The following is a 27,966-nucleotide window of genomic DNA, read 5'->3' as shown; positions in this document are numbered from 1 at the left end:
TTTTTCTTTCTATTGTAAAGTTGGGCATTTTAACGGAACTAACTCACTTTAGGGAGCCAATTTCAAATGGAAGAAGTTGAGTTTTTGGCCCTTAAGCCAATGAATTTGCTGGGTTGGTACACTTCATTTGAAACAAATGCATCTCTCAGGCTGGGAGTGAAAGAAAAACCTATATAATATAAAAATCAACCAGTCCAGCCAATATTAAGACTTCACTTGGATGTTTTTGATGATCTCTGAGGTGGCGTGAATAGATTACATAATGGTCTTGCACTAAATGAAAGCATTCAGTTCTTAGCTTTTGCTCTTATCAGATATGAATAAATCTTCAAATGTAGTAGTTAAATTGTACCATGTTTACACAGGATGAACTCTGATTGGAGATTTTGGATACCAGATATAAAGGTTATCGTCAGGTCACTGTGTCACTACCATAAATCATGTGACATGATGTGATGTTTGTGTACAGTATTCCCTTTGTCTTGCATGCATGTCGGTGAGCATACTATGTGTGTGTGAAAGTGCTGATGGGACTCCCCAGAATCCCCTTTTTCTCAGCTGCAGTGGAAACTCAAAGCTACAGGAGAACTATCCAGCGCTCTGCCTTTGTTGAGCACAGCTCTTTGTCCCTGGAGGTGTGCAGTTGAGTTGGTGTGTGTACTGTACGTGTACCTGTGTATGTACATCAGTGTATGCTTACTGCCTGGTATAAATAGCGTGGGATGCGTGCAGGCTGGTGATTCTGTGGAAAACGATGACTGTGCTGGGACCTCCTCTGCTTCTGTCTCTGTTGCTGCCGCTGCTGTTGAGCAAGGCACCCCAGCCTGCAGCTGCATACACACTGACACCTGGACAACAGCCACAGCACAAAGTCCTCCATCTAGGTGAGGGCAAGTATTCACTTCCAAACATATTTACAATAAGCTTTAAAAATACTTTTTTTTTTCTCATGGAAACGTGTACACTTTGTATTAAAATGTGGTGTTTATCCTAGACTGGCCCAAGGATTGTGGTATGCCCCACTTCAAACCTAACATGGCTGAGAGGATTGTGTCTGGGAATGAAGCCAGACCTCATTCCTGGCCCTGGCAGGTCTCTTTGCAGGTAAGTTACACTGAGAAGGTTCAGTATTTCTAGGATAAAGGGGCATATTTAAACATTGGCTGTACCAATTTTTGTGTTTTTCTCATTTAGTGCATGAATGTCATACAGCTGTATGATTTAAAATTACTTGTTTTGCCTCAAATGTTCAAATAATCAAAGATATTTAGCCTCAACTGGTGTTAAGTTGACCAAATTATACATCTAATTAAACAGACCTCATTTTATTAACAGTTTCCACATTTTTGCAGCAATATTTCCCTTTTATTTTGGCAACATGTACGTTTTAGATAGATATTATAGTTTGAATCTCATATAAGTTTCAGACAGCCACACGGACAGATATTCTGATTAGCAAATATGCATTTATGCTTTTAAGCCTTCAGAAGCTATCATTGCTTTTATATGTTAGAAAGCATGTGTGCAATATAGCAATTTTGTTTTATTTTAATAACAGCTAAAGTAATCAGGTATAAACATTTGAGAGAAAAGTCTGATGGTATACCTTCCAACATTTTTAAATTCAAATATGTCATAAACAAATGTACTAGTTAAAAAAAAAAAAAATAAAAAAATAAATAAAAAATAAAAGAAAATGCAGTGCCCAGAGACAGAGAACTTTACACATGTATCCTAAATGTATCACAAGCCTGCAATCAGCAGCTTTTTAGAAGACTTCAAACTGGGTGGTACCCTTCCTCAGGTCTCTGACAAAACATTTACCAAAACAGATCCTGATCAACACTAGAAAAACAAAGAAAATACACAGATTTTCACAGATCCTTAAGAGGATGCTGGATGGACTTCTGTTCAATTTAGAGAACCTAACTCAAACCTTAACACAACCTCAGCCTTTATTTATTTATTTATTTGTTTGATTGTTTGTTTGTTTGTTTATTGCCAATGATTGTGTGCATTAATTTTGAGTTAGAGGCTGCAATGACAAAATGATCCTTATCTCGCGATAGTAAAGAATCCTTTAAAAAATACCTGGATCCGGGCGGTGATTTAGTTAACCCCCAAAATATGACTAGTTGTTCCTTATTGCATTTCTGAGATTTTTTGTAAATTCCATCAAAATCTGTCCATAACTTATTGAGTTACGTTGCTAACAGACGGACAGACAGACAGACCAATGCCGCTGAACACATGACCTCTGGAGGAGGCCTTGGCGGAGGTAATAATAAAGCATACACAACCACAAACTGACTATTCATGAGAGCAGATCAACATGGTGTGGAGTTGACTTATCGGCGTTCTCTAGTGGACAAACTCTGCATTGACAGTTTTTAAATTTGATTGCCATACTGTCATCCGTCAGCTGTCAGTAATGTGGCTCAGGATGAGTTTTAATAGTAAGTATCATAATGGCCAGTGTTTCGTAATCAAACTGGCTTAGAGAGGCTGCTGGAAGTACCATGGGTGTGCTGTTAAAAAACTGAACGTACAAGTGGAAATGCAGGCAGGAGAGATGTAAGAATAATTTAAGTTACCACCTCTGACTTGCCCAATAAAATAATCTCACATACTTCATCGCTGAGGAAATGTTTCTCACAGGTCCGTCCCAGAGGAAGTAAACATTACATTCATGTCTGTGGAGGAACTCTCATCCATCAGAACTGGGTCCTTACTGCAGCTCACTGCTTCCAGAAGTAAGAAAAAAAAGTGTCACATAGACATAGTTTGATGTTTGGAAAAATTAAAGATAAAACAAGCCATGACTGTTGCTTTTATTATTTTCCAGGGGTAAAGCTGAGGATGCTGGGAGCTGGAGGATCGTCCTGGGGAAGCATCAGCTGAAGCGCTCTGAGACGGCAGAGAGGATTTTCCCCGTCAAGAGGATCTACCGCCATGAGAACTTCCGTTATCCCACTCACAGCGAGCTGGACTATGACATCGCCCTGGTGAAGGCTGGCACAGATATCCTCCCTTCAAAGTTCATTCGCTACGCCTGCCTGCCGCGCAAGCAGACCAGCCTCAAACCGGGTCACTACTGCTGGGTCACAGGATGGGGGGACACCCGTGGTGAGTGGAGGGCAGGGAAAAGTAAAATCAACCACTAACACAAGGTAGTTGTTGCTTAAATTGCTGAATTTAAACCAGAAAGTATAATTTTGGAGAAAGAAGTGTTAGGCCCCTCCTCTTTTGGAGGTAGGATGTAGCCTTCTTTAGGGGATCAGTGAGTAATGCTTATCTAACATCCAAATGAGCCAGTTAAAAAACTAGATGACCACTTTATGATCCTATTAAAAAGGAAGTGTTGGGGTGAAGCGTGACAGTGACAGAACGGTTTCAACGAAACACTATTATGATTAAACAGGTGAGCAAAATGAAACAAATATTAATGCTTGTCTCAAAGTGCAAATCAACTTTCTTCCACCCATTTTAGGTGGAAAGGAAAACGTCTCTCTCGCAGAAGCTCTGAACCAAGCCCGTCTGCCCATCATTGACTTCAAAACCTGCCGGCAGAAGAAATTCTGGGGCGACCGCGTGCGAGACTCCATGATCTGTGCCGGTTTAAGAGACACTGAGGACCCACCTGCAGCATGCCAGGTAGAACTGTGATTTACAGTAAATTTATGTCCCATCAGCCAAACTTTCCTCGTCTTTACTCTCCCTCTTCTCTTTCTTCTCCAGGGTGACTCTGGTGGTCCGCTGCTGTGCCAGCTGGGCCAGGACCGCTGGGAGGTGCACGGCGTGGTGAGCTTTGGCCCCATCGGCTGCACTGTGGAGAACAAACCCAGCGTCTTCACCCGCACTGCTGCCTACATCCCCTGGATTGAGGCAACACGCATCAGGGACTTCTTCCTGCACTGAGCGGGCCACTTGACCCAGCACAAGAAAGCTCTGCTGTTAAATGTTTTTTTTCCTGACATCTTGCAGCCACATTCCTGTTCTACAGACACCAAGCTCTGCAACAACTACTTCATCATGTAAATACATGTTATGTACGTGCAACTAACACAGTAGATTACAGTATGGACTTCTCTCGGGGAGCACTGCATCACATTCACTGACTTTTTACATCCAATTTACTTTGCCCAATAAAATGTATTAAAAGCAAAATATTCCTGGACTTTTCCCATTCTTTTATTTTAGTTGATATTACAGCGGTTTGATGGCAACAAATGAACAGTAAGCACATCCAGTACAGCTTTACAGTGACTTCTTCTTCTACAGTACAACAGAACTCACTGTATGTGTTTCAATAAATACAAGAGTCAGAAAACCATAAGGCTTGCCTCTGTTCAAAGTCTTCAGTTTTCAGTCCAGAATCCATATCTAGTGAACACACCAGATGTCAGAGGTCATTTCAGAAACTTGCTCATTTCAGCCAAATGTCAGGAGTTATCTGATTTTAAGATCCAAGAAGGTCGAAAAGCCTTCCAAAAAGCAATTATAAAACAAACATCACATCTTTATATTAGATCCTCAGTGTGTTCTTGCTACAGAACACCTTGAAGGATGAAGAAAAACAAGGGTCGAGATGTAATCGGACACACTTTCCAGAAGAATTTAGTCCACATTTTCTTTTCCTAGTTTTCAGACACGTCTTAAGGGGGAGTAGCTGTGGTGGGAAACTGGAACCGACGACCCCTTGCCTGAAAAGAACACTGCATTTTAACCAAAGTGTAACTCCTCTTAGCACTGTGGTTAAAGGCTGTGTCCTTGAGATATTTGGCCCTAATGTTGAAGCAGCTGTGTGGGAGAGCTTAGTACAGCCTGGAGGAAGAGGAGGAGCCGGTGAGATGGTCCCAGTTGTTGTAGAGAGCATAGGCACCAGACAAGGCGAAACCAACCAGACCTCCACGGGCTGCACCCTTTAATCCACCTGAGAAAACAAACAGAGTAATAACAGTAATCATTATCATGACCACAGAAAACAATAATTATTTTTATTCAGACAGTAACAGAAGTTTTTGTAGTCGACAGTTTAGTTCAAGCAGGTATTAAGTAGATTTAAAACACAATAAAGTGTAATCTGTTTGACTCTTCGTTGCTTTATAGTGATCATCTCTGTACCTGGACGGCCCTCTGCATCCTGACAGTATTTATACAGAATACTCAGATTTGGTAAAGTCTCCATTTTAGTCACTGAAAACAAAACCCTCAATGTTTAAGCAGAAAGTATACACAGTGAAACTATGTCCTGTCACTTTTACATCATATAACTGCACAATTTTAACAAATCACACCACTGAAATGGATCTTCTGTGACTTTCTTTTGACTAGCTGTTAGCTTAGCACACTGAGTGACTGTTCTGACTCTGTCTAATGCAGGTAAAACACCAACTATTTCACATAACTCCACTTCAGAAACACAAAATAACCCTTCAAAGTTGCTTTTACATGTGGTGGCTCAGAGTTTTAACTAAACTACTGATCAAATTTAGGGGTTCAAAAGGGTTACTAAGCTGAAAATCCTCTTTTTTTATTATTTATATTTTTCAATTTCTTGAAATTCCACTCAAAAAGTATTGAAAACACCTAGTCAACAAAATAATAATAAAAAACACCACATTTCTATCATTTTTTCTATTTTGAGTGCCTGTACGTGACATAAATCTATTGGATAGGTTTGATAGAAAACAAAGTCCAGCTCTATCTTGATAAGCACAACAATGAAAACCCTGCAGACAGTACGCCATCTAAAACTTAGTTTACAGTTGCTTACATTAAATGTTCGGATATAGCTGATGTTTAGGATTTCCCCAAACATGAAAGTCTTTCTGCAGGTTAGCACTTTACACAGAGACTCCCTTTACTTTTAATTATGAGTTTATGGCATTTATCTAGCAAAAATAGAAAACGATAACTGACTTCAGCTTCTCTTTGAATTATAGAAAGCAAATAAAAGATGTTGATGGAAACTATATCAGCCATTTTTCAATATTCTTTCATACTAATGCATTAACATACATATATCTTTACACATATAAAGCAAAAAATACACCTACTGCCAGATTTAAAGAGCATCCCTGTTAATGTGCCAGCAGCAACTGTGTTGATGTCATCTTCTGCTCCCCTGGCCTTTTCTATCGCCACGCCAAAAGCACTATACAACAAAGCTGTAACGATATGATGAACAATCTTTTACAGTAAAGCTTGTTTACCAGTCACATCACAGTTAAATAAAATCCATAAGGGCAGTCTAATATTTTACATTAACATCTGAATTCACATCTAAATTGGGCTATGACTCTCCACTGTGGGGTCAATTAATATTACCAGTATATTTATGAGTCTAGAGAAGTTTTTATAAAGTTAAATTCTAGTCTTACCAACAGAGCCAAGAGAGTTGGCCCATGACGCTCCCTGTCTGGTCACCATGTTGAGAATTCTGAGAAAAAGCAAACATTTAGAAGAAAATGGATTGAACTGTAACATTAGTAGTAAAAATAAACAGTAAACTGAAGTCCAAACTTACTGTACATTACGTGGTTTGGACCATGCCATGTCTCTGATCTCCTTCAGGCCCATCCTCAGACCATTTATGGCTCCAAATGCAGCTCCTGTAGTTAAAGTGTGAAGTTCACTAATGCTCGTGAAAGGACATAAAAACTGAGCCTAAAATAAATTTGATTACGTTAGGAATACTCCTGAAGATCTGTTATTTGGACATTGACACATGATTGTAAAATCATGAGTATTACTACTACAATGAAAGCCTCAACCTTTCTACTATGTTCTTCTAAGTCTGGCTGTAGGGATTTGTACTTATACAGCCAGAAGAGTATTAGAAAAGACAGAAGGTCACATTAGGCAACCAGGTCCGGTTCATGACCGGTTCATCTCTAAAGGTTCAGGTCAGGTTCCTCTACACCCTGCTGGGGAAAAGCCCTCTATTATAACAGACACTGCATTCATCCAAAGGAAATTATATGGCCAAAATGTAGAATTCTTTAGTTTGGTTATGCTCATTGTTCGTTGTTGAATGTTTAATTAATTGAAATTATGTTAAGTTTCTGTTTGTTTCCATGTAAAACGTGCAAACAGGTCCAGGGGTTCATTTTTCTGATTATTTTGAGGCTCTGCTGTAAATAGAATGAGTGTTATACTCACCTCTAAAGATAAAGATCAGTATTAACATATTAGTACTGTTTTAGGTAAAGTTCAAGATCCAGGAGCTGCCCCTTACTTACCAGTCATACAAGAGCCCCCAATGGTAAAGAAAGCTAGCTCAAATCTTCCTCTTGTTTTGTTGGCCCCTGTGGGTAAAATGAACTCATCTGTGTCCTAAAATACAAACATTTAGACAGTTAGCTCCAGACAGTAAAAAGAAAACATTAATTATCTGCAAGTACAAAAGTTCTGCAAGTCAATTTTAGTTTACCTGAACCAGGTAACGAGGGTCGACGTTGAGGTAAGGGGACAGAGGACTCATTCCAGTCACTAAAACCAAATAAAAACGATGAGAAGTTAATTATTTAAACAACTGGTTACACATTTGATTGGCCTTTTCGCTTATTTCAAAGTTTAAAGCCGTGTATAACGTTGAAGCTGTACTGCGGTAAGATTCAGGTAATGTAAGCAATGTGACAGGAGTTAGCATTTAAAAAGATTTACAGGACACTTACAAGGGACACCGGCAAGCTCTGTGTTAGAGTACTCAGGCGCACCGCCTCCAAATAAACTCCCCAAACTTCCTTTGAGTCCTCCCGATCCCTGCGAGTTGTTGTCCATGGTTGTAACAGATCAGAAATGTTAAAACTGAACCCTGAAAAGGGATGTTAGCCAAGCCGACGCGGATAACGTTAGCAGTTGCTAGCGATTTCGTAACACTCAGAACCCAAAACGAACTATCTGACGAAGAGCTGCTGTATTTGCCACTATAAACACATTGTTTAGTAAACAGTGTGTTTCAAAGTAGTGTAGTTTGTAGTCCAGGATAATTTTAAAGTGAAAACACCGCCTCTTCCCTACAGCTTAGGAAGCTGGTCATGTCATCATGGCCCTGACCTCCAGCAACACGCTCTGCCGTCGAGCGATCAGCGGTGTCGTAAACACCTTAATTCAGCTCTACGACAGATCACACAATCGTGGCATTTCAAATGTAATTGATTACTGATTAAAGTATAATTATAAGTATCAACTCAAAATAAGTCCAAACTACGTTTTTTAAAGCAGCACAAACTACATTTACTATTTCACGACAGTTCCACAGATCTGGGATCTGTTAATTTAACTCAAGGGCAAAGGATGTGAAGCACGCGAAACGTCACAGAACTGAACTTCAGGCGAAGAGAATAAATTACAGTTTACTTTAGTTTTAGCGCTAAAAGGTAAAAATTTCTTTCTAATCTGTTGCAGAATTTATAATTAAATTATAAAGATGAAAACAAGTAAACGTTAAAACTAAAAGCAAATGTGTTTGAGATAGCACATCCCCTTCATTTAACCAAAGACTGTAAAAGATACAAGTTCAACAAATGTGCTTGAATATTTAGGTCATTTATATCAAATAAACTAAATAAAAAGTATTTGATTGTTTGCTGCATTTGTTTGATGAAATAAACTATAAACACAACATAAGATGGAAACACTGATGTAATTAATCTAAAAACACAACTTTTTTCTGACGATTTTGATTAAACAATTACCACCAATAATATGTTTTTCCCTGACCCTCCCTTAAATAAACTGGACTCACAGGAAGAAGTGGTTTTAATGAACAACCTTTTTATTTTTAGTCAAATGACCCTGACATCTTTGAAATTACTTTCAATGGCAGTTTACCTTTCACAATGGAATGTAAACATACTTTTCACTCTATTTCTGAATAGCAGAACATGATTATAAAACAAAATAAAAACAAAATAATAAAAAACATTAAAAAATAAAAGAGCATATTCAAAGAAATGAGCAAAATAATAATAATAAAAATATATGGAGAAGTTCCCAATCCACAAAAATCAGTATAGTGTTAAATATCATGCTAATCTTTACATAAAATTTCAATTTTATTAAATTTACTGTTGTGAGTTTTGCACAAACCACAATTTTCTGTGTATTCATGATACAAATATAAATCAAGTACAACAGACTTCTCATTTATTTACAATACATCTGGGAATGAAAACAAAAATTATCATATGTTGCAGAACTGCAGACACATTTCTTTATTTAAAATGTATCCCTGCAGCCTGAGAGTAACATGCACATTTAAATATCCTCAGCCCTCCGAGTGTGAAAACTTCTGATCTTAATTTCTTACCATCCAAGGTTATATGAATTTCTGTTCACCTGTTGTTTCGAATGACGCATGCAGTTCCTTACATCCAACACCGGGAGGCAGCAGAGAGTCACGAGTAAAGTTGAGACCAGTGAAAGAGGGTCAAACTTGTTGTTTCTGTTTGTACTTAGTCCCTCTTTCTAATTAGGTCTGATTTAATTAACTAATTTAGTTAGATTTGCTCCCAGACATGCAGATACAAGTCAAATCTGCGTGACGCTGCATGTAATTGGTGTAGAGAGTATGACTTGGGTTAAATAACCTCCATTTGACACCTGACAGGCCTCAATATGCATGTCTCCTACCTTTAAAGTCATGATGCAACACTAAGTCAGGACCCCACACATGAACGCGCACGGCCTCGGCCATCTGGTGCCGGTCAAAGGGACAGAGGCTCTGAAGGAATTTAGTGTGTTGAATTTCACAAATAACAGAGCATCTTATTTGGATCCTGCCATTGTATGTGTGTATTCAGAAGGGGCCAAGTGGAGCGATGAAGTTTGCCATTGTCGCCCAGTGTGGGTGTTTTCAGACCCTCTGGCATGATGTGTGAGTTAGTGTTCTCTGTGTTACTGCCCAGTGTGCCCACTGTCTTTCCCACAATACCCCATTCAGTCATGGGCCTCCCTCTCTCTATCCACTCATGCTCTCAGACTTAGCTACCACCCATTTTGTGCCTCTGGCTAATCATCATCATCATCATCTTCATCATCATCATCATTGGACTACAAACCGCATTTTCAGTTGTGGGATAAAATAGCTGTGATGTCATCTTTGTTGTCTTTTTCAGTAACTTTTCATCCTCTCCTTCCTCTCCTCTCTCTCTTCCTTTCTTTCTTTCTGTCTCTCTGAGCTCCCAAACACAAAAGACAGAGAGGCCACGACAGGACCCCAGTGTAAGCTGGTTGTCAAGGAGACAAGGAGACAGTGTTGGGTCTTTAAACTGCCTCAGAGGGGTGTGTGGAGTTAGGGGGAGTTGGCCTTATTTACATGGGAAGAGTACAAGGGAGAAAAAGAGAGAAAGAGGGGTTTTGAAATACAACTTTTGAGCTGTTTCCCTGCAGCTCATTGGACTCTGTTGTTATTCAGCTAAAATCACTCCATCGCTCGGTCATCAAATATTTACCAAGCGCAGGAAATCTGGAGCTGTTCATTATGTGGAGAATGCAGTGCATACATGGCCATGTAAATCAACCTGTCTTTTCCTCTCACTTTTTCTTATTATCTCCCTCACACACATGCACACATGCACATAAACACATTGATTGTAAGCTCTGGGAGCGCTGGGCCCCCACTGCTGGCAATGGTGAGAGCTGACTGCAGAATACATTACCAGCTGCTTTAAGAGTGTTTCATTCCAGGAGAACAAGGATGAAAGCAGCACATAACTTGAGTGAAAACAGGAAAAGCAAAGACAACCGTACACACCCATCCTTACACTCAAGCACCCCCACCCATTTCTAATACACACACATTCACTCTTTTATACACCCCCCCCCCCCCCCCCTTGCTATCTACACTCAGTGCTTGCACTCTGCTTCTTCCTGTCCAGAGGATTGTCAGCAGCGGTCACATTATGTCCTTTCTCTGTCTGTGATCAGGGGGTTGGGGTTGCAGCTATAGAGTAGGCTCAACTCCAAGCCTGAAGTTCAATATCAGCCCCCCCGACTCCACAATGAAAGCAGGAAGGGCAGGGAGAGGACGAATAAGCCACCCACTGCTGTATTCACCACAGAGGAGCATGTGATTTTCTTCTTTTTTTCTGTCTATGTAAAAACTTTAAAGTCTGGTTTAAAGAGAATTTTCACTTTTAACATCAAGTGTCAAAGGTTCAAAAGGCTCCAGTTACCCAAAGATATTTTTTTTAAATGTTTTTTAAAAGTTAATGAGTGCAAATAAAGCAAATGTAGCCACCATGACATGTGCAGATTATTAGCGGTAGTTTTTTGGAGACTTCGGGGACAGGCTGTGATCTCCGTGTAATATTTACTCTGCAGATGTTTGAGGGCGAGCTTGCACAATTGATTTCCCTTCAATTCCCTGGTCATCATGTTCTCCAAATCTGCAACTCCCCTCACTCAACTCTAACCCCCCCCTCTCCCCTTTTTCTTTTTGTCTGTTATACATGTGCATGCCTGTGAGAAACCATGGTGAGCTGGGTGTTTTCTTCTCTCTTATTACACACATCAGTGTGTGATGTCCACTTGAATTGCAGAGGAAGACAGAAGACGAAAGAAAGAACACAAAAAAGGAGAAGTGGGAAAAACATGGTGTGGCCCTTTCCCTGCATTTTGGCTAAAGTGTCCGCTTGGTGTTCTTTACTCCCCTCTCTCTGTATCTAAGGAGTGTTTGGTGATTAGTATGCAGAAAGGAAGCTGTTTTGCATAATTAAGTGCTACAGAGAAAAAGCAACAAAGTTTGTTAGTTATACAACTAAGAGTTTAATAGTGAACAAAGAGTTATTCCTACTCAGATAAAAGTTAAAAGATCATCATTTAACACATATCTTTCTTTATCTTTCTCATATTTTAGACACATGTATTTTTTAAAAGGAATCCAAAGCAGAGACAAATACCATTAAAGTGGTTAATAATCACAGAAGTGGTAACAGTTAGTAACCTACACTTGGCACTGAAGAGTAGATTAATGTTGTACTACACTGTTAATTTTCACTCGTTGTTTACAAAAGGCACAGAAGGCAAGCAATGCTGATCTCAAAGGCTCAAGTTAATACAGAGAACATCAGAAAGTCCAGTTTATCAGGACAATTGAGAATGATTACTAATGACACATAAAGAACAGTTCTACTTGTCAGGTTATTCTCTGTAATAAGGCATAATCCGCTGATCTGAAAAGGTCATTTAATGTTATTTGTTTTTGCATACAAAATAGAATATAAAAATACATTATAAACTTGTCACAGATGTTATGACTGTGTGGTTTTCTGTTATCTGAAGGCATCACTTGGTTTTGGTGGTGTAAAACTGTATCCTCTGGGGGAAAAAAGCAGACACACATGCAAACATATATGGATGACTTCATCAGAAGCAACACGACCAAACCCACAAATAAACAAACAAACAACAACAACAAAAAAAAAAACTTAAAATATAACACTGTTCTTTTGAGGTATCCAAACCCTATTTAAACATTTCAGATGCTCTTTCAACTCATATGAGCCACTTTTTTCTTTCTTTTGGCACTGATAAACTTCTGGATTTAAAGTCATAAAATGTAGATTGGAGCTGTGGCACGTTGCCTGCAGTCCTAACTAATCCGTATGAACCCAAATGATATAATTTCAAGCTGTGTGCACAGCTGTGATGTTGCAGTGAAAGATTTAGGTGCAACATTGTTCCAACGCTTTCAACAAATAAAGGCACTGTTGTTCAAGCTCATACAATACTGTAGTGTGAAAAAGGCAAAGGCATCATTGTGAAAGTCCTCTTGATATTGACAAAAGAAGGGCAACATCCAGTCTGTTTGTGTATCACTGTGCATTAACTCAGTATCTGGAGTTTTTTTTTATTTGTTATCAGAGATACTTTTTGGCCTTTCAGATTCCAGTTTGTTATTTTTCCTCAGAGAGTGCCAGTTGCTTTATAGTGGAAAACGCTCTGCGCACGCATTTTTCTCTCCTGAATGATGGCTTTAAATGTGTCAAGAAGTCATGGAGATTACTCCCTTGACACACCTTTTCTAAAAAGCACATGTGGTGCGAAACTAACAAAAGCGAGACACATTGTATCCTATAGAAAAGCATGTTAATATATTTTCAATTTTAACACCAATTACAAATGTTATGCTTCAGTTAATATGTGTCTGCTCAAAAAAGAAGCACTCAGAAAAGAGGTGCTCGCTGGGGAAAAATACTTCAATGTGTCCACATATCTTGTAGAGTTTAGTGTTTATGGAGGGTTTCTGTGCTGATAAGTATCATCAGTATCAGTATAGTTACCATGTTATTACAAGAATAATAATTATTATTATTATTATTATTGTTATTGCATTGCAGCTCAAAGAGACAGTTTGGCACAGCCAGGGATTGCTTTAGAAGCCCTTTACCAGTTTGGAGCCCATCCCCAGTGAAGTCATTCAGCTGATACAGACAGTAATTTCGAGTGCTGGATGTTAAAAAAAATCTTAGACTGGCTTTTAGAAGGAAGGCACGTTTGGCAAAGTTTAGGTTAGGACTCAGTGATGGGTGGGGTCCTGGGGTTTATTCCCATGATCGCTGTCGTCTTGTTGGCTGGTTAGACTGAGGCAGCCGGGTTGTTCCCAATGTTCTGGTCGCTGGTTGGCTGAGCTGGGGGAGTGGCAGGGCCGTGGGCCAATGAGCACACCAGCAGGCAGAGATGGGTGGGTCATCAGTGGGCGGAAAGGTCAGAAGGTCAAGGGGGTCATGGGTTAGTTGCCGTGGCAGCTAGAGTTAGACGAACAGAGACGGACAGACGAGGAAAGGAAACAAAAAGGGCACATAAAAGGGGACATAAAAAGAAAAAAAGATAGAAGAGAGATTAGTGTCAGCTAGTGGCGTCGGGATGACAACAAGGCAGATCTAGTGCAGTGGCACAGCATGAGGGGCATTACATAAGAGCTGCACAACACCTTCATGAGCACTGCATAACCATTCACAAAGACTCACGTCAGCCACCAGGTGTTGACATAAGGAATGGCTGGTTAGCGATGCTCACATTTGCTCATGAAGGTGTTTTCAGGGTTTTGGGAGAAGCCCCTCCTGCCGTGAGACCGCTGCTATAGTGATACTATTCATGCTAGCTTGGCTACGTCTAGCACAGACAGACAGTGAAACCATGGACAGAGAGGGAGACAGCATGGTTTCATGTGGGTGAGAGAGTGACCTTTATGTCCAAAGAGAAGTGTCTAGGCCTCAGAGAGACTTTCACCTACTGACAAGTAGAGCTATTGTTTAGCAGCAGGCGTAAGATCTTGATGATTAACGGCTGTGATTAACTGATTATTGATTATGGTTTGATTGATTTACTATGAAAGATTAGAGGAGCACCTAAACAGCTACTGTAAGCAAAGAGGCGCCATAAGAGACAGTGATGAGAGGTTAAGAGATGGTGATTTTAGAAGGACTTGAAAAACAATTTAATAATAGACAGACTAACTACAAGAATTTAGAGGCTTTGGTTTTCTTTAGAGGTTTCTTTCAATACTCATCTTTATTGCCTTTTAGTGTTTTTTTTGTCCATTGTGTACAACAAGAGCACCACTGCTCACACACATATATTGTAGCTAGCTAGTCCATTTCTATTGCATATAACAGTCATGAGGCCTGTGAATTGAGAGGGTCACCTCATCTTAAATACACAGAGCAAAAACACTGCCTTCATTGCCACCTTCATGGTGACTAAAACAGTAGTAGCTACACACTTTAAATGAAGTTGACATGGACACACTTCATCTATAAAAAGCATATCATAAAAACAAAAATAAAAATTTACAAACTAAAAACAAAAAAACAAAAAAAACTACAAGTATTTCCAAGCAATCTTGTTCCATAAGCTCCATATAAGCACTTAAAATTCTTAAAATCCCTATATACAAATTTATTTTGCAGCTAAATACATGGCAACAGCACCACTCTGGCTAGGAAATAAATGAAAGATGTAAACAGCCCCAATGATAAAGTCCAGTGGGCGACTGATAAGACCACAAACAACAGTATTTCATACAAAAGAGCTTGTAACACAGACTTCAGTAGTTATCACACGCTGTGTTTTAGTAGTAAAACCTAAAGACCATGATGAATTGAATGATCTTTAGAAAAAGACAATCACTGTTTTACTTTGAGTGTCATGTGATAAGTGGGCATATATATCTATACATATATAGATATGTATAGATATATATATATAAGAAAAAAAAGTAGAAATCTAGTGGAATGAAGCTGAGTATAAATAAAACTTCCCACAGTTTTTTTATGTGGTCAGAAGTAGTACTGAGGAGATAAACAGCGACATAAAGTTTCTGAGAAAGGACTCCAGAGTCACAAGGACCGAGTCACATGAACGGAGCGATCCATTCTAATTGAGAGGGTCCTGCGAGCCGTCCAGTTTAAGTTAATAGGCGAGTAAAGATAACCGCTTCGGCTGCCACCCCGAACGGGGCTCCTCCCCACTTTTACTGCCACAAATACTGTTTCACATTTTCACACCGTGGCTGCTTCAGCCTGTGACCTTTCCGCCTGATACAGTTATTTCTTTTTTTTTAAGGCATGCCATATTACAGACACATGTAAACTGAAATTGGTCCATTGGTCTGCATGCATCCACACTAACACACACATATACACATACACATAAAGTGGCTGGTGAGCTAACTAACCTCTGTCTGTGGTCACTACCCTTTGGTAAGGATGGATTCTCTTGTCGTGGCGTCGTACCTTAGTGGTCATGGCACCTGCTAACAGCCATTGACATTCCCAAAACAGAACACAGAAGGTTACTCATCAGAAAGACATCAGACAGTCCACCCATGGCACCAACATCAGCGAAACCAGGAATTTACAAAGTGTTCAAGGCTGAGGGTGAAAATAAGTATAAAACCATCTCACTTCTAAGAGATAGAATTTATGTTGTTTTGTGGTCTTCTGTTCTCTACAGAAAATATTAATCCAAACTGCTAATTTCAAACTAAGCTTTTCTAGTAGATTCAACATCAGCTGTAAGCCAAATCACTCTATAGCCCTGTGATCAAAATAAGCTTAACCATATGTTAAATCGCAAACAGCAGCTCTAAAATATCTATGGGTTCACTAAAATGTTAAGAATTACAAGCGGAAGCTGAATTATTAAAAAAAGTTAAATAGCTGTCACATCACAACACTAGTCTGCTATTACAAAGAGGAAATTAACAGGAATGGACACTTGACTACAGAACGACTGTCGAGGAATCTGTCATCCTAAAGTTTAATCAAACTGACTGTTTGCTCTGAGGGTTGAGTATGTACGGGTGTGTGTGGAGTGAAAGGGAAGGGGGGAGGGAGGGGTTCTCTGCAAGCCAGTCCATGTGTGTGCTAGGAAGGGTTGCTATCGCTTAGCCTTTGGTTGGGAAAGCCATACCTGCAAAAACACAGGAAGAAGGGACTGTTAGCCCAGCAATGAGCTTCAGCATGCATCTGTGTATGACGTGGATGTATTACAAGACCTGGATATGGCAGCCAGTTTGTGCTACTGTGAGTTCTGCTATCTAAACCACACAATGAGAAAACAGAAATCAAATTCTGGTTGTGGCTAAAGGAGCTAAAGCTTAAGCTTTTGCCTTTCTTTTCCCCTTTACTTTGTAGAGAAATTTCTGTTTTGCTCTCTGACAGTAAAAGACACAGAGTGTAGCCCCTTTAGTACTTCAGCTTTACTTAGCCTTTGGGTCAAGATGTGCCTTACTAGCTAAATTTGAATTTACTAGCTAGATAAATATGAAGGGGTCTGCCTGGAGTCACCTGAGGATGGTGGTATAGGCTATGTTGCAATTGGCTGTAATTCAGTAGTAGAAGTAGCTGCCCTTACTAAAACAAACCTCCAAGACATAACTATAGTGGACATCAGTAAGAGAGAACTTCTTCAAGTATTACTTGAATCTATGAGAACATTTGGAAGTTTAAATCATTGCCAAGAAGATGCTGGTCAATCATGAGGGTTTGTTGCTTACTAAGACTGGGAACAACTGGTGAGTCATGACATTTTAATCTTTGACTCAGTTTGCAAAGTTGTTTCTATTCCTCCTAATGTGCATCAAGCTTTCTTTGAAACATAATATATATTTTATTTTTAACTTTTGCCATTTCTATTTAATTTTCTTCTTCACATTTTCAAAATGCAAATCACAACCAGCAGTGAACACCCGGCTACAGGGGGTTTTCACTACATACTAAGTCAAGACAGTGGAGTAATGAGGAGGAGTATTCAAAGCATGCTAAGTTTGTACTGTTTCAAAGTGAATGAAAAATATGCACTTTTCTTAAAGCTTTAATTACACTGTATGAAAAACTGACTAGTCCGTCTTTTGTCAGCTAGCTTCCGGCTAATCTGTGTACAGTTGACTGTTTTATGTACTTGTGCTACTTTAATTGGAGCCCAGTATCCAGTTCTCATAATACATCCATTGACCATGTATGCGAGTGATGAACTGATGGTTTAGTACCTAATACTCCAGTTGAGTCAATCGGGTACTCCAATATAGAAGGCGTGAGTGTGTAGGGATACTCGTACGGTGTGTAGATGATTCCAGATTCGGGCCCTTGCTGCACTAGAGCTGGATGTGGATTGGCTCCTGGCACAAGGGTGGAGCTCTGGATCTGACGGATCAGAGGCATGAGGGTGGGTGTGGTGACAGGGGCGGGGTTGCGCAGGGTGGGGGGCAGGACGGGCGTCGGGCCTGTGATGATCCGAGGTGCCTGAGGGGTCGCTAGAGGGAAGGCGGCGGTCGCTGTTCAGCGGACGAACACACAATAATGCAAGTGTGCACACCCACACACAAACATTTACAATAGACAGGGAAAAAGAAGGAGAGAGGACAAACAGTCTATTTAACAGGAGAAACAGAGGCATTGTTCATATATACAGTGGAGTCCTGTACCGTGACCCCTCCTTTGTCACCCACCAACCCTCCTCCACATGTTAACTATGATGTCATTCTTACGCGTCTTGACATTGGCGTCTCTGTAGGTCCCATTGAGAATGGCCAGCTCCATCAACTGCATTTTCTTCAGGTTGTCCTCTCCCTCAGCCTACGGCAGCACATGCAAGCAGAGCAGCACAATCAGCTTACTTAGCAACGAATGTCATTCAGAAAGAAATGAATGAACTTTTGTCAGTCCAGTCAAAAAGTCAGCAAATTATACAGTATGCAGAAACTTATCTGAGATAGATTTAAATGCTTTCCCAAAGAATAAAAAGAAAAATTCTGGGATTTCTCTTTTAATCCAAACTTAAAAAAAAAATCTTACATCATTTGTAGTGGACCTGGCCAGACCTTGAATACAGCCGCTTCACCACATAAGACATATTTAGTGTCAAACACACTAGCTTCTTAGCTCCAGTTACAGCCTGGTGAAAAGCTTGACTGATTTACATTTGGAGAGGAAGGTCAGCTGGGTTAAACTAACACATATCATTGACTTTACCCTCCACACATACAGACACACATATGCACAAACATAGATTAACAGGTGTTTAGCTCCTAACAGCCTAAAGACGCTTTTTACACCTTTTAATGCAGAAGGTTGGCCGTGCTGTGACTGAACGGGAAGTGACAGCTGATTGTTGCCCCCCCCCCAGGTCTTTTCAATCTGTTTCTATTGTTGCAAATAATGCAGAGACAAAAAAAAGGAAAGAGACTGTTCTTGTGTTTCAAATACGGGATAATTTATTGTTGAGACCAAGTGAAATGCTCTGAAGTGTTTTGATTTGTCAGTATGTATATGTGTGCATTTGTGCCTGTAAAGGGGCGGTGGGCAGTAGGTGTGTTTGGAGAATGTGAGAAATGTTGAGAAGTGCAATCAAAATGTTCCTGTGCATGAACAAAAAAAAAAAAAAAAAGGCAAAAGGAATACTGTAGCTGGTAGTTGGGAATGAAGTGAGTTGTGAACGAGTGAAAGGAGTGATGGAGTGGGGAGAACGAGTGAACAGACTCTCCATTCATTCCCTCAGCCTTTCAAACAACCCGGGGTTACCATGGCAACCCCTTTATGCGTGTTCCCTAATTACCCTAACCCCTTACACATACTCTCTCATACACACAGAGACACACAAAAACAAGATGCAAACACACACACACACTTCTTGGGCTGACAATCCCCTTCCCCCTTCTGTGCATACCAACACAGTGAACTCTCATCCAGGCAATCTAGTCACACACAGCTTTTCTTTTTTTTTTAAACACCAACGCAGCAAATGAACATCTATGCTGCACAACTTGGACTCATACTCACAGCGGGCACAAGAAGTTTCTTGACCTCGTTGATGGCCCGCTGGAGTTTAATCTTGGCGCGGTTGTGTGTGTCCTCGACGGTGATCAGGACGTGGAGGTCCTCGTTGAGGTGCTCCCAGTTGGGCTTCCCTCGGTTCATCTCCTCCTGAAACACACATAGACATTTTAAAGGCTCGGTTTGAATGAACAGCACAAACTCGGCCCTTCATTGCAGAAAGGGAACAGGATTTCACTTTTCTTCTTGCTTGGCTCAGTTTTTGGAGCTCCCTCAAACTTTGCACAAACACAAGACTCAAGGTTGTCTAATGGAGCTTCGGAGGCGTAACAAACTCATGAAACAACCATGCTGTTCCTCAGTGGTTACACAAGATTGCATTTTATTGAAGGTTCTGCACTCTGATTCTTTGTGTAATATCTCCTCATCTACTTCTCGCTGTTACTTCATCAAAATAGTGCTGAAAGTACCAGTCCAATAATATTAATTGATCAGCAGAAATAACAATCTAGTGAATCTGCGTGACTGTATTTGTGTCTCCATCATTTTTGCTAATATAACAAAATGGGTACACATGGTTGCTAATGCAGCTGTCTGAGAATTGCTTCGGTTGCTTTTCTCTGCTCCAGATAACACTTGTGTAATTTTCAAAGGTCATCAGATAAATCAAAGAATTCTCATAGGGAAGGTGTGTTTATAAGGTAACAAGCATTAGTTATTATTTTTAGCCCAGCTACATTTATGTTGGAACTGTATGTTTACTATTTGATGGGTCGGTCTACCGATATAGTTGTTACTTAAACAACTGCACATTTTAATGGCTATTCCATGTTGTTTAGGTAGGTGTGGATTCCAGTGGTATTTTCCTCTGGAAAACAAGACTGCCAGCTTTGGTTCTGAGTTAAATATCTCAGCAACATGAATTTATTTCTGTAATTTGATTTAGCATTTTCATAGTTGACATTTCTACTCAGGAGATGACTACCTAACCTTGGCCTTGCTCATAGCTGGTGACCTGGCCACAAATAGTTAGCTGTGAGTACAGGTGTGAATGAACCCTGTGAGATCCAACTGTTCACACCACATCTGTAGGTGGTCTAAGCCACATATGGCGTAAACATAAATGTGCACACTCTGAAGAACCATCTATTCAACCGAGTTGCCTCCTGGCAGAGAAAAACAACAACTCATTTGGCAGAACTCTGCTCATGGTTGAATAACCGCTGCAAAATTAACAACCAGTGTTGCATAAGGCTTTTGGCCAAGTGTGCAAGTAAAAATAAACCACTTTAATGTGACTGTGTAGCATCTGTTTAATCATGAGTCAAGCTGTGGGACTTTTATGAACAGATTAAGGAGGCTCTATTTGATAACTGCAGTAATGGGTCAGTTCTGGTGGTCTACTGAGGTCACAGGTCTGCAAAACTGAACCCGTGCAGGACTTGGGCTTTTGGTCTTTTGTACACTGAACTAATGCATGTTTTTATTTGCAGTCAAAGCAGGGGAGTGAGAACTGATCAGTGGTGGTCATCCAAGGCAGATGTGGAGACACATTCCAAAGCCAGGTGTGAACCCATGTACTCAGGGATCAGATGCATGTTAATCAGAACAAATCCACCTTCTACGATATCTCAAACTAGTTTAACACATCATAACTTGTATTATCTGTGAGTTATAGATTTATAGTGGATTATGATAACATTATTTGACTTGATACATTCCAGTTTTCCCTCTCTCAGACTTTATCTTTAGCTAGTTAAACTCTTTTTAACTGCAGTTTCGTATATACATTTCATAAAGGAAAGGATCATTCAGATTTCCTTGAGTACAGCATCATTGAATATTGCTTCATGTTTTGCCAGATACAAAAAATAGATGTTTTTTTTATTTCTAATTAAAATAACCGTCCATAGCAGGTACAGTTAAAAACATCAGATTATTCTTATGTATCTCAGTGTGGCAGATTGTGTCCTCTGAGGCTGTTTTTTCAAGTGAGATGTATCATTCTGAAGAACACTGAAAGTCAACATCTTTCCCTCTTCTCCCCCAGTTGCCTCCCACTGTGTCTCTGTTTTCCTTCCTCTCTGTCTCTGTGTGTTTCTCTGTGTGTCTCCCTCTGAGGGACGTGCAGGGTAGGGAATGTTCTGGAGAGAGAGAGAGAGAAAGAGAGAGGGGGGCGGGGGTGGCGGTGGTGGAATGCTGGACTTGCTCCACCTGCCGTTTGGAAAGCTTGAGCTGACTCCATCCAACAGCAGACACCAGGGGAGAGGAAGGGAAGACAGATGGACTGAACACCAGGACAGGAAAGAAAAACTCAGCACCAAAAAGTCATTGTGAGCGAAGGGCAGATAAATAAACAAACTGATAGAAAGGCGGACGGATAAATAGATAAATATGTAGATAGATATAGACTTTCATCCCTTCATGAATCATGTCCATTCAACTCAAGTCCATGTTAGACACATGATGCAAAACATTAATGATTTCACCAATCTGCTGAAACAGCAGTCTTTAACACATTGATCACTTGTGCTTCAGTCGTCCATTCTGCTTCATTCAGACGTGCTCGTGAAAAGCGACAGAGGAGCCATGGAGCGTGCGTGATATTTGTCATTAGCACAAGATTGGAAGGTAAATCAAATGAGGCATAAGAGAGAAGTCAGCTAAGTTAAAGTTTCCTCACAGAACCATCTCATATCACCGTAACAAATCATGTTAACTTTGTCAAACAAAGTGACATGAATGTGCACGGAAGCTCCTGTTTAGCTTGTTGAACAGTCAATCTGGCGGCTTCATTGGCAATAAAAAATAAAGACTTTAGAATTACACAGTCTTCAGATTCACCTGTTTTTCTATGATTCTATGATAATTGTCACTGTAAGCAGAGCAAACAACAAAATTATAAAAGTAAATGTCAAAAATAACCTAATAAAACCAAGGGTGAAAAAAATAAAAACCAATAGTAAAGACTGTAAAGATTAGTAGAAGAATAGCAGCAAAGCAGCATGAGTCAATTTCTCAGTGCATTCATTGTCAGTGAGTGTGTGAGTTCAGAGCACAGATGGCTTTTGGAAAGAAACTGTCTGAATCTCCAGGTGTGTGTTTTTGCTGATCCGTATCGTTTACCAGAGAAAAACAGTTCAAACGAATGGGAGCACTCCTTCATGGTCAGGGTGCTGCTGTTCAGTCATACAGAAAAGCATCAGAGTTGAGTCAAATGTGGACAGATGTGCATGTCCAAAAGAAACTTATCTTTCACTCCATGTTTCTCCCCCCCCCATCATCCACATTTTCCACTGCAATTATTCCATTTCCTCCTCATAAAATTGTGATTCTGACTGAATTTATTCTTTGTTTTGCTTAGTTTTATTTCCTTATTGCATAATTTTGCATGTAATTCAAACGAATTCTATTTACTACAAATTCCCTCTTCTCACATTTATTAAAGCATTAAATATCATCTTTGTTAATCAAATGTTCATGAAAATGATCCCTTCCTGCCTTAAAAATCACTTAGAAGACGTAACTTTTCGCTTTTGCTTGATTTAATGGGTAAAGATCTGTGAACGTGCCTTTCTTGGCTATTCATCTGCCTGCTGCTGTTGTTCCCCTCAACTCTGCTTATACAGCTTGGCTATGTTAGTAAAGAGTTAATGTGTTGCTAATGCTTGTTCTCGCCAGCACTGACAAGACAAGGTGTTTTCTCAGGAGTGTTACGTATAAAACTACGGCTGTTTCAACATGTGTATTTGAGAATGTCATTGCTATGTTGTAGTTTCAGGGTGGAAATGTTCAGCCCTGGTGTTTGAGAGCTCATTTTGTTCATGACACTGTACGTCTTCTAGTGGGTCTTTAAGGAAACACAACCCACTTATTATTACCTCTAAAGCTCACTTGTTACAGCTAAAACAAAATATATGAGGGACTATTTATAAAGTGGGTTGCAATTTGGATTTTAATGCTTATAGGTAAAGCCATCTAAGTTGTTTACCTTTGTTTCAATATGTTGTTTAGCTTGAGCTCAACTACTGCAAAGGTCAGCAAAGAGAAAATGAGCATATTTGCCAACATATTCCTTCAAATTAAGTTGATCAAAAACATACCTGTAGCTGATTAAAGGATGACATCAAAAAGTAAATGTTAAAAGCATCTGTGTTAGTGTGTGTTTTTACCTTCTTTTTGTCTCTCATGGAGCCCTTTCCTCGCACCATAATTTTGCAGCCGGTTTCTGCCTCCAGTTGTTTGGCTGTCAGTCCACGTGGGCCCAGGATCCTCCCTACGAAGTTGAACTACACAAAAGAGCAAAATACACAGTAAAAACACTGAAAAACAAGCCAGAGGAAAGGTGATACTTGTTGTGTATCGCAGGCTAAAAAAGTCTGTTTTACTATGTGTGTGTAGTTGTATGAATGTGCCTTTGAGGTTTGCACATCAGTGAAGTGTTTGTGTGAGTAAGAGAGACAAAAATAGCTCATTATATGGGTGCTGGCTGGTGTTGGTGGCATGACAGGACAGCGTCGTTCTCTTAACCTTATCTGTCACTACGACTGAGTGATTAACTAGACAGCTGCCTTTCTGTGTATGTGTTGTTTCTTTGCCACTATCCTTTTGTTGTTTTCTGCCTTTCTCATAATAATTGTACTGATAAACCCCGCAGTGAAGTTTCTGTGTCTGCACTAATGTTTACTTCAGTAACAGTTGCAACACATTCCGACCTCTAGGACGACCCACGACTCGCACCAACAAACACACACAATCCAGACAGAGAAACTGCTCTCTAAATTTAACCTTGATCTCAACCGTTTTCCAATGCACTCCTGTGTGTGTCCTGTTAGTCTGCTGTCATGTGAGTGAGGACAGCCAGTCATTGTAGTGGGTGATTGGCGAGCTGATGCATGGAGAAAATCATGTGAGCTATGCAATCTGGATCAACGCAACTCATATTGAAGTGCTTAGCTGTACTTGGCATGAACATGGATGTGCTGGATGGTAAAGTCTTTTCACTGCAATGCACTTGTCTTTATATTCTGGGGGAAAACTTAATCCAGGTTTTTAAGCTCTTATAAATATTTATGGTGTAAACATAGGGCTGAAACTCATGGCACAGTGGGTGAAAGTACCATCATCATGAATAAACCTGGGTGAATCTTCATATATAGTGGTATTTTTTTTCATTTTTATCTCACTGGAGACACTGACCCAGGTTCATTATTGATCTATTTTAACTCCAGATTACATCACTGGGTGTGAGTAGAGATGATCTCAGAATGAAATCGGCGTTTAAATAAAATGCTAAGAAAAATCTCCCTGTGATTAAAAGTCACACTAACTTCCTGTCAGACTTTCTGTGACTAAGAAAAGATAAGTAACATCAGTAAAAGGTAAACACAATCTCATTAAAAAGGGCAAAGGTCTATGATCTGACCACTCACATCGGGGTACTCTTTGACAGGCACGTAGAGCTTCTCCTGCAGCTGAGCCACGGGGCCGATGGCTTCAGGAAGCTCCTCCATGTCCCGCCCGTTGAACATACCGCCGTTCAGTGTGTCGTTGTACATGTCTTTGCGCACCCTGCCAATTTCTGAAAGACAGAGAAAGACAGAGACAGAAAAAAAAAGTGGGCAGGGGGTATGTTGAGTCAAACGAGCAGAGGGAGGTCTTGGGAGACAAGAGGGTTCAAATTTCTTTCGTCAGACAGTCCGTTCCTCAGGACGATGACTCACTGTCACCAGAATTAAAGGAAGCTGTGAATGTGACAGCTGACAGACAGAAAAGCAGACAGACAGGCAGTCAGGGAGACAGTCCCAAGCATTCTGCACCACAATGTAGAATCTAACTACTGAACGTTTGCAACCAGGCCTTCGACATTACTGACGATTTTCTCCTCTTAATTTCTTTCTCTTTATCCCCAACTCCCTTTTCACTCTGCGAATAATGTCAGGGGAAAACATACATGTTAATGCTGGTCATGGTGACATATGAGTTTTTATGAAATTCTACAGATAGACAGTTATGCAACCACATATAAAAGGTGTTTACATCCTAAGAAAACAGAGTGGAACTAAGGCTTATTTTCAGGGCTGTGTATCCGCAGCTCCTCTTTTTAAATGAAATGACAGAAAATGGTGTGCAAGTGTCTCATTTTGCACAGCTGTAAGACCAAAAACCTAAAGAGAATCTGTTTAAGATCATATAAAACTGAAAAACAGCTAAACCTTATGGGGAACCTCAGAAATGTGAGAATTTCTGCTTTTAGGAAATACTTCAGTCATTAAAAAAAAAGTCAAATTTGCAGCTTAGGTTTGGTACAGTAGCAGCATTAAAAACAAGTGGCTGTTTATCTGCATCTGCGTTTGTTTATGGTTGACTCAATGACCGATGCTTGGCTCTGATACCTACGTAATGACACGCCTGCACAATAATAACTGACTACTGCACAAGACAAACGCATATGCAACACATACACACAGACCCCCTGTTTGAAATCACACACCTACCAGCAAACACACACACACACACACACACACACACACACACACACACACACACACACGGCTGAATAACTGCCTTGGGGCACTAATATCATCTGACCTAAGCAAGCTGAGAGGCATGTCTCCCTTCTCTCGGAGTGATAAGTCTGACCATAATAACTACAGTAGGAGACTATAATTACAACCACCGACGCAGTGACAAGGATGATCCTCTAATAACCTATTCTGGCCTATTGAAGACCAAAAACTAGCTATTAAATCACTCACGCAAACACATCTGCACAGACAAGCATGGCTTTTGTCACACTTGAGTTAAAAGTAGCTGGAGGAAAATGAGAAGTGAAAGAAGAACAAGAGAGTTGGCCAAAGGAGAGAAAGATAAAGAGAGGGTGATGGGGGGGGGCTTCACCAAGCCTTATCTTAACACTTCAACCTGTCATGGGATTAAATATAGAACGGACAAGAATGCAGGCTTAGAGCAAACATGTAGCCTGACAATACCTTTACAAACTATTTCTTTACGTATTTATTTATTTTAGTACAAATACCTCAAGACTGAGTACTTTGTGTGGAGAACTCAGACAGAAGATCCGGCCGAGCTGAAAATGAGCACGGTACAAAGCCTTTCATATTAACCACGGGTGTCACATTATCACGTGTGCGGGATGAATATGCTCAGCTGTCAGTCCTCAACATGACCAGAACTAGAGATGTTAAGTTGACCTATTTGTTAAGCTGTAGAGGTCATCTGGTATGAGAATAACTTTGCTATGTCATGAGACAGGACCACCGTGATCCTGATGTGTAACAACAGTAGCAGCAAGAGGCCTTAGTAGCTTGTAGCAACTGTTCATGAATGACATTCAGAAAGAGGACACAAGAAATATTCAAAACATAAGGAATTGTGTATCTTTGTAATGCTGCTATTTCTGCTCATGATTTCCCATCTCGCACAACTACTTTTAAGAAAATGTTGAATATCAACAAGTGATTTGCATTGGTGCAGACAACATGACTCAGGGTCTGTAAGCAGCTTCAAATCAAATGTTTTACACAGTGACATGCACTCGTTCCTGCACAGGGATGGGCTGCAACATTCTCATAAGCCTGCGCATTAGGTCACTGGGAAAGACTAACAACTGTCTGTTTGTTCCCATCACCAACTATCCCTGTTTGTGAGTGTGTGTGTGTGTGTCCTCTACTGTTGCTCTCAACAGATCAAAAAAATGTTACTTAAGACAACAAACACATCTCCATTCATGCATAGTTTTATAAGATTTAGGGATTTGCAGCCACACTATATGAATGCTTTGGGTGAAAACAGTGAAAAGACTGTGTCAGCCTGATAATTTATCACTGGCATCAAATCAGTGTTGGGGGACAACATTGCTGTCACGTTTCCCAGGAGCAAGTGAGGAATTTCTGCAGTTAATGACTATTCAATAAAGTAAGCTAGTGAGTGCTACTTTTATGAACACAGCCTATCAAATTCAGCGTGTTTAAACTTTGAAGAGACTCCCTATTTCCTCTGTAGTGAGACAAGTATTTAAAGGTTTTAATATTGAAAGATGCAAGGCCAAACACAGGCCGAGTTACCTTCATCCAGCAGCCGCTCCAGATGCGTGAAGATGCCGCTGAAGTTGGGCAGGGAGCTCATCACCTTCCTGTCGTTCATCAGCTGCATTAGATAGTCCGGATTGGACTTGGGTCTCTCCTTCACCTCTGTCTCCCCAACCATGGCTTTTGATTCAAGTGACCTATCTAGTAGAAAAACTTATGATTTTGTTAATAAAAACGCCCCAAAACACGATTCGAAGATCCCTGGGGATTCCACCACCCGCGACCAGGTGACCGCCTCTCTAGCAAGCGGATAAAACTCAACTTTCTGGTCCGGTTCAATCGACTGTCCTTCGGGGTAGTGAGTCCTGTCTTCTCCCAAAACGGTCCCCCCTCAGCTCGACTCTCTCCAGAGTTTGAAAAAGTTCCGTTAAGGGGGGAGTTTGGCTCTTGTTTGGCACTTTAACCGACTCCGCGCACTTGTTCGGCAGCTACAAATCTACTATCAACTAGTCTCCTCCGCCCCGGCTCCTCCGCTTGTGTCCGCCCGGTGTGTAGGTATTCTGCAGCGGGGATCGACTCTATCATATGATTACTGTACAGCAGCAGCACGAGAGGACTGTTGTGAGCGC

The 27,966-nt window shown here is 40.4% G+C and overlaps 3 protein-coding genes across 11 annotated transcripts; 1 reads left to right on the top strand and 2 right to left on the bottom strand.

Moving 5' to 3' along the window:
- Positions 1-705: 705 nt before the first annotated feature.
- zgc:112285 (uncharacterized protein LOC561476 homolog) lies at positions 706-14,240 on the top strand. Its single transcript, XM_041974630.1, has 7 exons — positions 706-884; positions 995-1,104; positions 2,659-2,753; positions 2,846-3,126; positions 3,491-3,654; positions 3,739-4,361; positions 14,230-14,240. Exons 1-6 carry the CDS (start codon positions 755-757, stop codon positions 3,916-3,918), a joined length of 960 nt encoding a protein of 319 aa, XP_041830564.1. The 5' UTR covers positions 706-754; the 3' UTR covers positions 3,919-4,361; positions 14,230-14,240.
- On the bottom strand, positions 4,638-8,092 carry timm23a (translocase of inner mitochondrial membrane 23 homolog a (yeast)). Its single transcript, XM_041974631.1, has 7 exons — positions 7,680-8,092; positions 7,436-7,494; positions 7,245-7,338; positions 6,530-6,614; positions 6,384-6,442; positions 6,060-6,170; positions 4,638-4,933 (listed from the first exon to the last, which is right to left on the bottom strand). The coding sequence occupies exons 1-7, from the start codon at positions 7,783-7,785 to the stop codon at positions 4,815-4,817; spliced, it is 633 nt and encodes a 210-aa protein (XP_041830565.1). The 5' UTR covers positions 7,786-8,092; the 3' UTR covers positions 4,638-4,814.
- qki2 (QKI, KH domain containing, RNA binding 2) lies at positions 12,311-27,966 on the bottom strand. Of its 9 annotated transcripts, none has more exons than XM_041974618.1 (10): positions 27,374-27,966; positions 24,719-24,867; positions 23,459-23,575; positions 21,505-21,573; positions 19,293-19,436; positions 18,002-18,089; positions 17,504-17,788; positions 16,426-16,449; positions 15,689-15,766; positions 12,311-13,757 (listed from the first exon to the last, which is right to left on the bottom strand). In XM_041974618.1, exons 1-10 carry the CDS (start codon positions 27,513-27,515, stop codon positions 13,735-13,737), a joined length of 1,119 nt encoding a protein of 372 aa, XP_041830552.1. In that variant the 5' UTR covers positions 27,516-27,966; the 3' UTR covers positions 12,311-13,734. The 9 variants fall into 9 exon arrangements, with proteins under 9 accessions (XP_041830552.1, XP_041830555.1, XP_041830556.1 ...); XM_041974621.1 differs by having other exon boundaries at positions 15,689-15,763; XM_041974622.1 differs by lacking the exon at positions 16,426-16,449.

This window comes from Melanotaenia boesemani, chromosome 21 (genome assembly GCF_017639745.1).
Source record: "Melanotaenia boesemani isolate fMelBoe1 chromosome 21, fMelBoe1.pri, whole genome shotgun sequence".
Lineage (NCBI taxonomy): Eukaryota > Metazoa > Chordata > Actinopteri > Atheriniformes > Melanotaeniidae > Melanotaenia > Melanotaenia boesemani.
This window is presented reverse-complemented; position numbering and strand designations above follow the sequence as displayed.

Bases quoted from the DNA above. Each gene is read 5' to 3' on its own strand.
- timm23a (XM_041974631.1), bottom strand. From the start codon at position 7,785: ATGGACAACAACTCGCAGGGATCGGGAGGACTCAAAGGAAGTTTGGGG. The intron at 7,495-7,679 runs GTAAGTGTCCTG...ATTTGGTTTTAG, and splicing joins AGAGCTTGCCGGTGTCCCTT to TGACTGGAATGAGTCCTCTG. The intron at 6,443-6,529 runs GTAAGTTTGGAC...GCTTTTTCTCAG, and splicing joins TCCAAACCACGTAATGTACA to AATTCTCAACATGGTGACCA.
- zgc:112285 (XM_041974630.1), top strand. From the start codon at position 755: ATGACTGTGCTGGGACCTCCTCTGCTTCTGTCTCTGTTGCTGCCGCTG. The intron at 2,754-2,845 runs GTAAGAAAAAAA...ATTATTTTCCAG, and splicing joins GCAGCTCACTGCTTCCAGAA to GGGTAAAGCTGAGGATGCTG. The intron at 3,127-3,490 runs GTGAGTGGAGGG...CACCCATTTTAG, and splicing joins AGGATGGGGGGACACCCGTG to GTGGAAAGGAAAACGTCTCT.
- qki2 (XM_041974618.1), bottom strand. From the start codon at position 27,515: ATGGTTGGGGAGACAGAGGTGAAGGAGAGACCCAAGTCCAATCCGGAC. The intron at 21,574-23,458 runs GTAAAAACACAC...CCTGGTGTTCAG, and splicing joins CCATGAGAGACAAAAAGAAG to TCCATCTGTCTTCCCTTCCT. The intron at 13,758-15,688 runs GTTAGTTAGCTC...GTCTAACTCTAG, and splicing joins GGTAGTGACCACAGACAGAG to CTGCCACGGCAACTAACCCA.